Source organism: Anabrus simplex, chromosome 5, assembly GCF_040414725.1.
Source record: "Anabrus simplex isolate iqAnaSimp1 chromosome 5, ASM4041472v1, whole genome shotgun sequence".
In the NCBI taxonomy this organism is placed as follows: Eukaryota; Metazoa; Arthropoda; class Insecta; order Orthoptera; family Tettigoniidae; genus Anabrus; species Anabrus simplex.
Window position 1 is genome coordinate 39,531,885 of NC_090269.1, and position 16,133 is coordinate 39,548,017.

The 16,133-nt window shown below is 40.6% G+C and overlaps 1 protein-coding gene across 1 annotated transcript in view; it reads right to left on the bottom strand.

Moving 5' to 3' along the window:
• Positions 1 to 4,182: 4,182 nt before the first annotated feature.
• mirr (mirror) overlaps positions 4,183 to 16,133 on the bottom strand; it is a 407,388-nt gene continuing 395,437 nt past the window's right edge. The window contains exons 4-5 of the mRNA XM_067147941.2: positions 9,343 to 9,644; positions 4,183 to 5,675 (exon numbers count right to left, since the gene is read on the bottom strand). Of these exons, the coding sequence (XP_067004042.1) occupies positions 4,951 to 5,675; positions 9,343 to 9,644 (1,027 nt within the window). The 3' untranslated portion in view covers positions 4,183 to 4,950. The remainder of the gene's footprint in view (positions 5,676 to 9,342; positions 9,645 to 16,133) is intronic.

The following is a 16,133-nucleotide window of genomic DNA, read 5'->3' on the forward strand; positions in this document are numbered from 1 at the left end:
ATCTCCGAGGAATTCAAGTTCCTGATATTCTACCAAATGAAAGCTCTGAGAAATTCCTCAATGACTTACAACTTGTAAATTGTGATTGGTAATCTGAACTGACCCGATAATGTTGTTACAGCAGAACCTCAGAATATTAACAATCCGAATAGTGTATCAAATAATGTACTCTATGTACCGTACACCGGTATAAGCAAGTCTTTCAGAAGGTGATTAACTACTTCCGGTTCCATTAAGTTCGAAATACTGCGGTTCTCCTTTACTTATTTCCTTTCTCACGTCCGATTTACCTTTGTCAACACTACTTCCCTCCTAAAAGCAATGGTGTTAGCTTAGCGCAGCCTGGGGAGTAAAATATCTTACTTTCCTTTATCGCTTTTAACTTTCTCTTACCCAAGTAGCACTCAACTGGAGATTGAGAGGGACTGGTGACGATCTCAGTGTCCCTAGCTTAGCTTGTACGTACGAAACCCCGTCTTATTTCCTACCTGACCTTTCTTGGTATTCCCAAGTATTCTTGCGACCCCGATGGTTTGAGGTTGTGAGGACAAGGGAATCCCTTAAATCTCACACTTTTCATTACCCCCTACGGTGGCTGTTAGCTTGCATTCATGACATATGACTTCGAAGCCCCACTGTCCTGGATTTAATTTTCCGTGGTTTCTCATCTTCACATCTGGCAAGTGATGGCGCGCTACATTAATGTCTACGGTCACTTTCGTCCTAGTCTAGCCTTGTAGTAGGCCTATTTACAAGCTCTGAGACAAGTGAACAACATCTGTATGTAGTTCTTGATGTAACTACAGTCAATCAAAAAGGAATGAGTGTATAGTACTGTATAAGTTCCTCGCAGGTCCACTTTTCTCAGAAACAATTATTATTCTTCTACCGCGGATGTGCAGTGTGTCGCACATATGGATGTGACCCTGTTTTATGACCGAATGCCCTTCCTGACGACAATCATATGCGGAGGGATGTAATCACTTTGCGCGTTTCTGTGGTGGTTGGTAGTGTGGTGTCTGAATATGAAGAGTAAAGTGTTAGGACAAGCACAAACACCCAGTCCCCGAGCCAGAAGAATTAATGAGAAGTGATTAAAATCCCTGCACCGCCGGGAATCGAACCCCGGACATTCTGAAATGAAGGTATCAACAATGACCATTCAGCCTAGAGGTCAGTCCTCAGAAACAAATTGAACCAGTAGATATAATTTTTCCTTTGAGTACCAAAATGGTTTGCATCTACTGTACTGTACGTGGAAAGTAAATTATACTTTGATAATAATTAAAATTAAGATTTATACAATTTTAAATGTGAGGAACATACTACAGGGGCTGCCTGGCTAAGGCGGTAAAGGGTGCTCCGTTCCCCCGGAATGGCGTGGGTTCGATTCCTTGTCAGGAAGTCCAAAATTAAAGAAAAAATATATTTCCACTTCCGGAGGTGTATATGGTCCTGAGTTTTACTCAGCCTACTCCAAAAATGAGTATTAGGTTATTTCCTGGGGGCAAAGGCGGCCGGGCGCAGAGTTAACCACTCTACCCCACGAAGTACGAAGCCTTTACCTTCCACCAATCCAAGGGCCTTCATGGTCTGTTCAAAGATGGCTTCGCTTTGCTTTGCTTGAGTAACATTCAAGACCTTTACTAATTTTTTTTCTTTTTGAGCAACTATACGTTTTGGAACAGTATTTTACAGGAAGATTTGTTTTTATTTGACGTGATCTGAGGAAACTCCAGTTGATTGGAAGAACTGTGTCATTTTATGCTTAAGAAATGTCATCCACTTGCGAACGTTTATTTCAGAAAGTCTTCAATATCTCTGCAATTAATTGTGTTTTTCTTGAAATTTTCCTGGTGTAAACATCGTTATTGAGCATTTTATAGGGTGGGGAAAAGAAAAAAAACCTGAAGAATACTGTAAAGGTACCCTCTGGTCAGATGAAAGAAAGGAGCTACGCCGAAAGATGTGATAGTACTAGGTAAAGATCAAAGTCCAACGACTGAGTGAACGTCGTCACAAGTAGAAGAAGGAAAGCTTTATTATAATGAATTTTAGAATAATTGATCAATTATTTTCGCTCACCGGCACTTACTAAAACCTTGGACGGTGTGGTCCATTAGATAATGGCTGCATTCTCCTCTAGACTGCACTGCCATTGCGTGTTTGAACGCAATGTAAATCTTGAGTAAAAGACTGCTAAGAATTGTGAACAAAAACCACAAAAGAATTGGCTCCTACGTAATCACTCCAATCGGTTCCCGGGTAACACATAATTTAGCTTCCATTGTTTACCTCCACGGTTGCCTATACTCTTTCAGAATGCTATAAGTTTGGCCACCAAAACAAAACAGGTTAATGATGATAACGTTGACTGATGCTCAGAAAACAAAACTGTTCTGACTGGTCAGTTTGAACCTTACGCTGAGCATAAAGGATCTACCCTCGCACAAGGTGCGTGAGTCGAACGATCCGTCCCTTGTCCGTCACAAGGATGCAGTTGGCAACGTGTGTATTTTCTAAATAATAAATAAATCGTCTAATATTTTAAAGTGTTTCAATTATTTTAGACTTCTAAAATTACCTTATGATTGTGTCTTATGTTTTCAATTAATAGGGCATTATCGGATAGTAATATATGTTAGTTCGTCACTACTACTACTACTGCTGGCGTATGGCCTCCTTAGAGGTCTGGTGCAGGTCGTTTTTGAGTTGACGACTTAACCTAGACGTTTAAATATCACAATTTTTGGCTTGTGCGTTCTGAGTGCAGGGTAAAGGGAGGCATCTTCGTGATACAGATAAGCTCGGGATACACCTTTGAATAAGTATTGTGTGTTCACTAGAGAGCGATGGATCAATGCAAGTAGCTAGAGACATCTGTTGATAACTCATAGAACTACTAGTAACGTTGGAATGCTCAGTCGGCAATAAGGAAGTTCATGATACTAATTCAAAGACACGAACTTACTTGTGTCACGAAAATATCTCCCTTTACCCTATGTGTTGTAATCTGGAAATATATATGATTTTTCCTTATCTTGTTTCCTAACCAGTGTGTAGGAGTGCATTGAACTGTGAGATAATTAAAACCAGGCATCGTCAATAGAGGGCGAAATGCCTTCGGAGCCAGTTTGCTCCCCGCTCTCCAGGAACGAGAGCAGCTTAGCGAGCAAGTAGGGGAAGAAGTAGGGGAAGTGCATGACGTAGTACTATATGTGCTGAAGGCCAGTGGCGCAAGTACAGTACGACCACGTTATGCAACCCGCCTGACTGCTGCTCTCTTGTCACGTGACAAACACCTGTCCCGAGCGGAGCCAGTAACACCGGCTCCCTAGAGCAACTGCGTGATGACGTCTGAATAAAACCAACAGACTACAACAAATGTCTTGCTAAAATAGAATAGTTGACGTGTATTAGGATGAGAGAGCAGTGTTTAGTTTAAATACACTGCTCACCACTACTTCTTCTCACTTATTGAAGACTGGTGATCATCATGGTTATATTCCAGTCCTTGAATCTGCCACACGGTAAAGCGACATCGTGTTCATCTCGAACCAGTACCTCAGGTTATTCAGCCAAGAAATTCCCCTGCATAGGATCCTGTACTTGCCTTTCCGCATCTCGTGTCCGCAATATTGATGGAACTGAGTACTTCGGTCTTCTTGTTCAGTCTTTCCATCACCTTAGTACTCTTACTCAATCTTGGTATTAAAGCGATAATTTCCGGAGTCTGGTTAGTAGAGTCTGATAATATAATTCATTCATCCCTAGGTATGGACGTTTAAATGGCATCGCAAACGAGAAAACTGGGGTTACAGCTTCAACTTACCTGGAAGCCAAATGGGGTGGTTATTTGATCACAGGAGCCAACTGAATTCCACTGATTTTCTCTTGTCATGTAGGGAGAGATAAAATGTGAAGAACACTGCAAAGGTACTGGAAGACTAATGAAATGATGGAATAGAAACAGAAGGTTAAAATTTTATTACATATTTTCGTGCAAATTTGCATGTTGATTCTTATTTTTTAGACAAGGATCTTCCTGGAAACGATTTTTCTTCAATGCCATGTAGTGTTTTAGTCTCTGGAGGTTGATATAAGCATTTTGGTGTTCATTTGAGGGAAGAAGGATGTGGAGAGGTATTTAAATAACACTGAAATAAAAGACATGGGTCGTGAGTATAGTTTATTGCGACACGGTGGGTTCAACCAACATTATACCATTCTGTTTGATAAGAACTGTCCCTCTCTAGCAGGTCAGACACCTAAGTTTTGATCGACAAAATTTGACACTTATTTACTAGAATACTAATTATACCAACAACCATCAAAGAAGTTGTGAACCATAAATTGTTTTAAAATTCTATGCGCAAAAATGTTTTTATTTTATTTTGGATTTTTTTTTTGTATATTATTTTCCAGATAGACCGGAGTATCGATCAAAACGTAGGCTTCCGGAACTGCGGAGGCGATATGTGTGGGTACAACGTGAGCTAGCCTTCCGTCACATCCAAACCGAGAGACCAGCTTCTGGATTACTGAGGTAAAGTCGTGCTCTAGAGTATGTATTCTGTATAAAAAATTCAGAGCTGGCGGTTTTTTTTTAATCCACAAGTAGGCTAGTGCAACTTCTAGTAATAATTTTAAATATATTTCTGGCGTTACCAACTTAACAACAGTGCTACCGCTACATACATACATACACAACGGGCAATACACTTGGCACGGCTCTTGTCTCTGTCAGTTCTTGGTTTGAAGCCGGCTGTGTGCACGCGCGAGACTACAGTCTAGCCTAGTTCACTTTTGGGTGGGACACGAAGCACGATGGCACAGTCTGAAAGGAAGGAGGGGGGTAGGGGGAAGAAAGGGACACGAGTTTATCACATTCAAAAGACTGACTGTACAAGCACCGTCTTATTGTCTGCACAACACTCAACGGCGTCTGTTTTAAGGTTTGCCGCCATCCGAGGGCGACTTGAGCTGCTGATCCGACGAGGCTGACGATGACGAAGAAGAAGCTCCTGATGGCGCTACGGTAATGCCCAAGGGATTCGGATAGGGTGGTCCACCACTGCCACCCGGCGTCACTTTACTACCCGCAGCGCCGAACGTGCGCGAGTACGTCTCGAGTAGCGACACATCGGCACCACCTCCAGCACTGGCGCCCGCTCCTGCTAGATGTGAGGCTGCCGCCACCGCCGCCGCCGTAGGACCATAGAAACTCCGGTAGAAGTCGTGATGCGCCGTTGGCCTTACGTATTGGCCAGCATGGTGCAGATGAGGATGGTGGTGATGAAGAGGTGACACTAGCTTGCCCGAGTAGAAAGGGGATGAGGTAGTGGACACGGGCGTCACCTCGTCCTTATTTGCCATATCTGCTAGAGACCATATGCGCGGTTTGCTGGGACCTGCACCTGGAGGAGGAGGTGACGACGACGTCGGTGGCGGCGCGCCCAAGAGGCGGGCACCAGGATGCAGGTGGTAGGCCGGGTGCAGCAAGTGTTGGGGCCGCTCGAACAGGCACTCAGGTGAGTCTGGTCCGCTGTCGGCGCGGGACTCACTCCACTCACTGGCCGTGTCGGCACCCAGCGGTCGCTCCAGGCGTTCCAGACGCTCTAGACGCTCAAGACGCTCACCGTCTTCACTGGATCCCGTACCCGAATCTTTGGAGTCTGAAACATAAAATACCTCATCACATCATGCACGCATAAGGCATAGTAAAATATTTCAATAAGATAAAATGAATGTTTAGGAATATAGTCAACGTATATTGTGTTTTACAAGAATGATAAAAAAATTGCATCAGTTAGAATTTAGAATTAGTTTATAAGATTAAAAGGTAGAAATGCTTGTTAAATTATAGCTACAATAAGAAATATCTACTGCGACTGTTTGTAGGTGTTCTTGCGGAAAAAAACTCGCGTTTTAAATACAGAAGAATATGACACTTTTTCCAAGTGGAAACTTTTACGTTAGATTCTATTTAATTACAGTAAAATTTCTGTTTTTAAATTATTTCTTTTGCAATTGGTTTTAAGTCACACCGACACAGCTAGGTCTTATGGCGGCGATGGGTTAGGAAAGGCCTAGGAGTGGGAAGGAAGCGGCAGTGGCCGTAATTAAGGTACAGCCCCAGCATTTGCCTGGTGTGAAAATGGGAACCCACGGAAACCATCTTCAGGTCTGCTGACAGTGGGGTTCGAACCCAGTATCTCCCGGATACAAGCTCACAGCTGCGCACCCCTAACTGCCAGGCCAACTCGCCCGGTAAAACTTCTGATATCCGGACTAATGTGGCACCTGCTAGTCCGGATAACACACAATTTGGATGTCAGAGAGTATCATTAAAATTCAGCCGAATTCCTACAAAGATCTATAAAGCCTTATTTTGTAAGTAATGAGGCCTATAATAACATAACACACTATGTACTAATATCAATCACAGTGTACTTAAACACAGTATAAAATATAATAATGACAACGAATAAAAACCTAAGTTCATATTGCTTTCACTCATTTTCTTTCTTAAGGAGGTTGTTATCATAGCCAGTTTAACTCGCTGCATTTTTTTTTCACCGGGCATGCTTCGATTGTAACACTAATTAAAATGGCACAAACTATGTACCTTAACGTTAAGCAGAAAATCACTACCGCAATAGGAATAAATACTGTAATTCTCACGATTGATTAACACAGACTAAGGTACATGATCTTGCTGAGTGTGTAAGTCAACATCATTCCCATCCCTTGCAATCCTAATGCGCACTTCCTTCGTGCATTCCTTCTTATGCTACAATCCCTACATTTGTGTAGAATATGCTAACCTATAGCATAAGGTGTGTGGTGTTCATGTACCTTTATCCTAGGAATCTCTGAGCAGAGGGGCCCACGGAGAGTTGAGGTACAAAGTGGACCTCGCACCACAAGGATTACTCGAAGAACAAGAAGAAAAGAAGATGATGATGATTATGATGATGATGATGATTGATAGTGTTGAAGTCACTGACCAATGGACCAGTACCACTAGTACTACAGTTCACTACATCACGCCCCAAAAACGATCTCGCCATCGCATAAAAAGGAGCATGCTCGGAAACCACGCCAGATATGAGTGATTGTACTGTACTTAACTGTGGTATCATTTGTTCTATTTGGCAATACAGTACGAATGTTTATTATTTCGTTAAGGGCTAACATGCATCGTACAAATGAGCGAGTTGCCTACACCGTTTAGGTCGCGTAGTTTTGATCTTGCCTTGAAGATGGCTTTCCGTGATTTCCCATTTTCACACCAGGCACCTTAATTAAGATCACGGCCGCTACATTCCGAATCCTGTCCCTTTTCCACCCTTCCGCCGCCGAAAGCCTTCGATGTGTTGGTGCGACGTTAAACCGCCAGCAAATTTATTTTTTCATTCCTTTCATGGCCCTTCCCTTTCTATTGCCGATACCGATATTCTTCGAAGTGTCGATTTTTTCCAATTTTCCTCTGATTGGTAATAAGAGAAAATGTTTGCCTAGTTCTTTCTCTTAAAAATAATCACCATCACCGTTAAAGATTCCTAATTCTTATTCCAAATGCACACACAAGTATAGACACCGAAGTCATATAGGTTATACGTTGTTAGCATTAACTCGCCCGGAAGTGTAATGTCATTAATGAATTTGAGTTGTTCATCAAAAAGTAGCTTATATCAACATTTATTTTAGCAACTTGCTTTACGTCGCACCGACAAAGTCTTATGGCAAATATAGGACAGAAAAGGGTTGAGTGGGAAGGAAGCGGCGATGACCCTAATTGAGGTACAGCCCCAGCATTAGCCGTGAAAACCACGAAAAACCATCTTCAGGGCTGCCAAAAATGGTTTTCGAACCCACTATCTCCCGACTACTGGCCGTACTAGGATGAACATAGAATGGATGAGTTGGAGGGACCTTACAGGTGTCTTTTCAAGGAAACAAACACTGGTCCGTTTGATATCAAAGATCTAGACGACATAGTACATGCGAATAAATGTATAGCCAATATTTCTATATTGTATATAACGTAGGCACCCGTAGGAGTCCGCATATACGAATGAAGTTTGCATACACCAGGCCCGCGAGAGAGAAAGGTTACTAACGTAACCGAGGTAAGGAGAGTTTAAAACATTTACAAGAAGTAGATGTAATCTATCGCGGGTTAAAAAAACAATACGACGTATCTGATAATGCTTAACCTATCCATTAATTTCTTGAAGACTTGTCACGCCTCCCAGATACATATGGGTATTCAGTCAATCGCGCCGATAACCTAGATGTTAGGCCCCTTTAAACAACGAGCATCAGCCCATCGAACAATTTTCGTTGTCTTTATTTTCCTGTGCTTCTGTCTAAAGGAAAATGAACCTTAAATGTATATGTATTATACTGTAGGAGTGCGTAAATATGTCACGCAAACATACTCCTACACTACGGTGTCGTTACACATATGCGTAGAGAAATGAGCACAACGGAAATTGTGCTGATGGACTGCACATCTGGTACCCAGTCTTAAGGAAAATAATGGATAGGAAGAGCATTGCTGGATACATGGTACTGTTAACCTACGATATTTAATTACATTTGTGTATATTATCCTATAGCATAGGGTGTATGGTGTTCCTGTACCTTTATCCTATGAACCTCTGAGCAGAGGAGTCTCACAGAGAGTTGAGGTATAAAGCGGACCTCGCACCACAAGGATTACCCGAACAAGAAGGAGAAGTAGTTGATGATGATGATGATGATGATGATGATGATGATGATGATTGACAGTGTTGAAGCCACTGACCAATAGACTAGTACCACAGTATATTGGCCTGTATCGTTAGTTGCCTGCTGTCATCAGAAATTCATTTCATATCAGATCAGTTCACTGAGAAATTTGGCTGCGCGGTTCGGATTACGCAGCTGTGAATTCGCATTCGGAACGTGGTGGGTTAGAACCCGACCGTCTGCTGCCTCCAGAATGGTGTACCACGATTTCCTAATTGTTAAAACAGTCGATTGCTACGGCTATACCTTAAGTAATGCCGCCGAAAATTTATCTTAGTAACGACCTTAAAATGTTAAAATCCAAGCGAATGAGTGCGCGATTTGGGACACGTAGCTGTCAGCTTGCATTCGTGAAATAGTGCGTTTGAAATCCACTGTCGGCAGCCCTGAAGATGGTCTTCCGTGGTTTACCATTTTTACACCTGGCAAATTTTGGGGCAAACCTTAATTAAGGCCACGGTCGCTTCCTTCCCGCTCTTAGCCCATTGTTGCTACGTAAAACACACTAAAATGTTTAAAAAACGTAGTTGAATGTTTCCTTACCCGGATCCTTGGCGTGGTCTGCACTCTTGCGGCCACTGTCATCGTCGTTATTGTTGTCCTCATCTTCGACGCGATTCCTGGGTTCCCACGTCATCTTATTCTCCTTTTTGAGTCGTCGGCGCGCATTAGCGAACCACGTGGACACTTGGGTCAGTGTCATCTTAGTTATGATAGCCAACATAATTTTCTCGCCCTTGGTAGGGTATGGGTTCTTCTTGTGCTCGTTCAGCCACGCCTTCAGCGTGCTGGTTGTTTCCCGTGTAGCGTTCTTGCGCCGCGCGCCATTCAGGTCCATGCCGTAGCTGAAACAACAAGAAAACAACATTAAGTGAAGATACCATCTAAAGCTACTTTTTTAAATACTCATAGTCGAGATCCGACACACGCTGACAGATTGTGGCAGCGTAACCAAAGGAAAAAGAAATGATTCATAACAGAGATTACATATATCTTCAAAGAGAGAAAAACAACGCGTTTTCTATTTTTCCACAACAAGAAATGTCGTTTAGCTTCCTCCAATTTCTTGCAGGCACGCAAAACAAATTTACAACGTTATTTGCTGAGGAATACTGAGTGGAGTGGCCGTGCATGTTAACGCGCTACGGCTATGGAGCCAAGCTCTCCATTTGGGAACGTGAGGGTTCGAACCTCACCTTCGGTTTTCCTCAGAATGGTTTTCTGTGGTTTCCCATTTTCACTTTAGGCACATGCCGGGGCAGCTCCTATGTATACGCCACAGTCGGTTCCTTTCATCTCCGTACCCAATTTCATTCATAATTACATCTTCATTAGCTCCTCAACTGAGTTTGCCGTCAGGAAGGGCATCCAGCCGTAAAACTTGCTACACAAATTAATCTCACCTTATCTCCAACCCCATACCTCGAAACGGAGTTAAGGGATACAGTACATTCGCTGAAGCATAATCAACTGGAAATTCCTTTCTACCGACAATAATAATAAATCGAGCCGGTAGCGCAGTCGCTTAGTCCATTTCTTTTCCTATTCCCAAGATAGTGAGTTCGATCGTAGATCAGGTCTTTTAAGTGTCTGCGACAACTTCATGTCTTTACTTCCATACAGAATTCCAACATCTATTAGACTACAACAAGCATACTGTATGTGCATAAAATGGATACGTGGTCATACGACATAGAAGGGAACGAGAGAGCTGATGAACTTGCAAAGAAACTGCAACCACCCCCGAATCTCTGTTAATATATGACAAGTGCCCTATGTCATTTTGTCAAAAAGGAACTGATAACGTATACGGAGATTATATGGAATAATCTATGGACAACTAGTTCAAGAGGCCAGCTTACAAGGAATTTGTTCTTCCCGAAGATTCCGGATAGACTGAAAAGTTGATTCACACATGACCATACTTTAATTCAGTTTGTGTCAGAAAATGGAAAATTTCGATCATATTTTGAGAGGTATCGAATCAATATCCAGAAGCCAAATACTTTTAACTCTGAAATGCCACAAAGTGTCTATCATCTTTTATTTGACTGGCCCATTTTTTAAAGAAGTAGGTATGAATTAGTAATTCACTTAAATACATGTGATATACAATATCAAGCACACAAGCACACTTTAATGCTTCGTTAAGAAAAATTATGTTATAATACGTTTGCTTAATTTCTCCATTTTATTTACAATTCGACCCAGTTTTAAGTTGTATCTGTTATTTCATGTATTAATCGAGTTTTGTTATCTATAGCCCTAATATACGATGTGTAAAATAGGGTTTGTACTTGTATAATCAATAATAATAATAATAATAATAATAATAATAATAATAATAATAATAATAATAATAATAATAATAATAATAAAGTAATGTATTTTGTAGTCCCTTGAGTTAGAGTAGATTTTTTATTATTATTATTATTATTATTATTATTATTATTATTATTATTATTATTATTATTGATTCGTTATGCCTAACTAAGGTGCACGTTTGAACTTACTTAACACAACGTTTCTTATTTTCTTCTCAATCTGTCTTCATTTGTTTACTTTGTTCTTAGTCTAACTCATTCGTTTCGATGATGATAATATATATGTTGCATTTTTCACCCGACTGAGCTCCACGTAAAACTACACTTAAGTAAATACGGACTTAGGAAGATATATTCCAGTTTTCTTAAACTCTGGCTTTTTCGTGGCCGAGAAAGAAGTGGTAGTGCTGCTAGAGGGCGAGGTCATTCTTTCAGTTCTGGGAGGGAAATTAGCAAATGCAAGGCATGACAATGAATATTCATAATATCCAAACAATGTTGCAATATTGTACACGTACGATGTACTAACCCTGTGATAACGTTAAAAACGTGTGTGCATGAAATTTCTGTTTTTAAACTCACTACGGAAAGGAGATGGAAGAAGACCAGTGGTGTGCCACTGTATGGACAGATCGTATATGTCTGAAGGATGGTTGGATCCTCAAAACGCACTACGAAAGGTTTAACGTAGAGTTACGTTCCTCGATAATGGGTGCCTGGAACGAAAAAAATTATATTGCTTTTAGTGTTCAATAGAACGTGGTACACTTGGAATGTGGGTAATAACTCGATGTAGTATGTGTTTGTGATATGAGAAATCTTTCTTTTGGACGTTTTTTCCTAATCCTAATAAAATCATTATTTTCCATTATTAAGTTTGTTATTCTATACCACGATGACTGCCTGCTGTCATTTCTTGATGGATACATAACTTTTTCATCCATCTCTTGGCACAGGCCAGAGTAAAGTGTAGCTTCCACCGACGTCCCGGTCAACATCCATGGCTGTGACAATATGGAAGCTGCTGGGGTATGGGTAGTGCTGAGTACTGACATTCAGAGCACGACTAGTGCATCTGAGTGTTATGAAAGGTGCTGCTCATAGGATCAGTCGTGCTGCAATAGTACTTTCTGACCCAGTAAGGAAAGCAATGGAAAACTACCTCACTCCTCATCTTGCCTAGTACGCCTCATTTTGGTGCTGCCACTGGTTTTTGGTGTTTCCTTGTAACCGCATAACCTTGGGTGGTGCTATATGAGGATCCAACCAGCCTCTGGTCTGATGACCTAACAGACATATCACGATGTGACAGCTAACCTCGAACTGAGCGCGCGAGTCAACACAACGGCATCTTAAAGCAGAGTATGCGAGTGACGTCACATATTTAGCACAAATTTTTCCTTACTTTGAAGCGCTGTCTCATGAGAACTACGTTCCAAATGTCCAGTTTTTATTTTTCAGCAGGTAGCCTCCATTTTTATCTGTCAACTGAGACATTGAACATAATCGTAAGTTAAATTAAATAAAATGTATTATCCACATCATGTTTGTCTTCTATTTCTAATAAGTAAGTCAAGGAAACTCTTATACCCTACGCTCATTACAATAGTGACAGCCTACCGCCAATTTTTAGTTTGTAGCTTTGCTATTGGACATTCTGACTTGTCCTATCCATCCATCAGTTAGTGATGGTGGCATTAACATTAAGATAAGCAATATCAGCACGTTTCCAGAATGAAATAAGAACACAAAATCTCATGAAAGACGGCTTTAATACTGAGACCAGTCTGTAATTGAGCCAACTGCTCAATATTACGTAACCGGATGTTCTTGAACATAAGTTGCAATGCGACACCATCCTGATAGTGTGTGTATGTGTGTTACGTCATACATTATTGGCATTCAGGAATGAATGGGACAGCGATAAGACAGGGCTGGATAGCCCACTAATTCCAGCCGAGCTGTTTCCTGTCCTACAGGCTGCTGGCTGAGTGGACAAGTTCCCCCGGCGTGCCCTGATAAGACTTCCTAGTATCGGATCTCTGATGAAGTGTTCGACATCACGCAGGAGTGGGCTGTAGTGGACCGCGAGTAGAATTAAGAACTGAACGTGTCGCCGCACCTGTTCGTTCTATTAATTTGTTGGTTTGTTTCTGCATGTTCAGAGTGGTTAAAATATCCACAGTTCTAGCTCTTCATGCAAGCAACTCGATATTGAAAACATCCTTGGGATATGAGCTACGAATTTTAGGTTAAAAAAATAATGAAATATGAGATTATATTCTTTATTTATTCCTAAAAATTACAATCCTTTTCTTAATCATCGTTATCCGATCGATTAGATGAGGAGTTTGCTTTTCTCTACCACTACGAGCGCTAATGTGAGTAAATGCGTTCTTTCACTGGACATTTTTCAAAAAATCAAAAAAAACTCCCGAAGGTATTGAACCAAGGAACACATTACTGAAATAATTATGTAATTTAATTTATCTATGATTTTAATCAAAAAGAAGAGTAAAGATATAAGCTTTTTTTTTTTTTTTTTTTTTTTTTTTGCTAGTTGCTTTACGTCGCACCGACACAGATAGGTCTTATGGCGACGATGGGACAGGGAAGGTCTAGGAGTGGGAAGGAAGCGGCCGTGGCCTTAATTAAGGTACAGCCCCAGCCAGCATTTGCCTGGTGTGAAAATGGGAAACCCCGGAAAACCATTTTCAGGGCTGCTGACAGTGGGTTTCGAACCTATTATCTCCCGAATACTGGATGCTGGCCACAGTTAAGCGACTGCAGTTATCGAGCTCGGTCACAAGCAATTTTAGGCCGTTTTCGAGAACTGCATTTAGGCCGGAAGTGACTTTCGAACTTTATTTTTTTATTTTGATAGAACTATCCAAGACACGATTTTAAACCTTTCCGGGCCCTCTAGCCCTTCAACTTTTGGCACAATTGAGGAAATTGTTTAATTTTATGTTTTTCATATAATGGGGGCTCCTAAATGCCTGCTAAGAAATTTTTTCAACATTAAACATTAAAATGTATTACATTTTCCTTTGGGAAAATAATAATAACAATAATAATTTTCAAACTCCAGTTTCCCGGGCGTCATGCATAAGCGCTCGCCATCTCTTTCTCTCTGCCCGTACATCTTCCGTTCCAGGACATCTCTTCATTTGAGACCTCTCTCCTCCACATTTGATTTCACTGTGTCTATCCAGCAATTCCTTGGCGTTCCTCGTTTCTTGGACAGTAAGGTCGAAGTGTTTTCTGGCAGTTTTCTGTCTTCATTCTCATAATGTGTCCATACCACTGAGGTCTACGCTTCTTTATTACAGTGGCAATAGAGACCTCTATGCAAGCTACATTCCTGTTTACCTCATTCCTAATTTTGTCCTTTCGAGTGGTACTAAATCTAATTTCTGTTGCCTGAATTCTGCTGTAATTATTATTTTGTGGAGTACATCATATGCGATATTCGGTACGAAGGAGGTGTTGTACAGGGTGGTTTTTTTTTTGTGTGTGTAGTATTTTGCAGTCCCAGAATAAATTTCTTACTTGATTGTTAAAGTTTGATGGTTTCTGTGTCCTGCGGAATACTTCCTGCTTGACAGTGTTATCTTTGCAGATTGTGCTTCCCAAGTACTTGAAGTGAGAAATTGATTCTAATTTTGTTCCCTCCAAAAAGGAGGTTGGAGTTCATTCCTTCCCTGCCGATGGTCATTTCTACAGTCTACAAATGATCACAAATATGTCATTCAATAAAATGCGTGCCATGACGTTACCTAGCAACCGTGTAGGCTGTAATCTGTTGATGAATGGCCTTGACATACAGGTCCATGGCCTGTGCAGCTCTGAAGGTACGGTTGCTAGGTAACACTTCCGTCACACATTGTGTTACATGACACAATTTCGTTACTAAAATTTTCGGACGAACTCCATCTCTAAGATATATTTATGTAAATATCGAAATATTCCTGAATTACGATTCAGGGTGGCAAGTTGATCATTTTACAATCAGCAAACTAGGGTTCAGGAAAAGTTAATGCATAACTTTGAAAACGTCAAATTGGAGTCCTGTTTGATTCGCATCGGAAAGGATAAAGGAAAGAGAAGGTAAAGGAAGGAAATATTTCGGGTAACTTATATATTTAAAGTTACCCATTATTCATTGTAACATTGATGTAAGTTCTCTAATGATGCAGAAGTTTGTAAACCAACATATGCCTTGTTTCGTTTTGAAGGACCACGGACACTGATACGTAAGATTTTTTAACTTTTGTAGATTTGATTCCATCATTAAAAATGTTGTAGGACACGTTCAGAAATTCACAATTTTGTACGTCATATTCTATCGAGATTGGTATAGAGAATACAGTGCCATCTCGTATTTTATATTTAAAGGGGCTAGCGGAAATAATTCCCTGATTTACCATTTATTTTCTCGAAAATCAACTAACAATAGGCACGGTGAACATATTTGGATACAAATATTAAATACATATCTTACTCTCTCGAAATTGTTAAATGTTAATTTTCTAAAAATTGCAATATTCCAGTAGCTTCACACATCAAACTTCCGTCTGAAACACAATACAACTCCGAAGCTTGAAGCAATGAAAATGTTTACACTGGGTCTCTACAAAGATACTCACCTTTCGAAGCATTTTGAACAAAAATTAAATATCCCAAAACAGCTACTGTTTGCGAATATAAATTGTGTGCCAGACGTTTAAAACCTATGAGCTATTTCAATGTCGGTTAAAGACATCAGACAAAGCAAAGGAGTAAGATAAATAATTTTTACCAGTAAAACAAAAGGCAATATCCCTTCCAGAATTTAATAAAACGCAGTCTGAAAATGCTCTTAAAATTAAGTTGTATAACACTTAGGACTGAACTCTTCATACCTTCGAACAACATCTATTGAAAATTCAACATACTACGATAAATTAAATCAGCTCTCAAAAGCTCTTGCGATGCTTCATTCTTCCACAAACTTGCAATTATTATTGT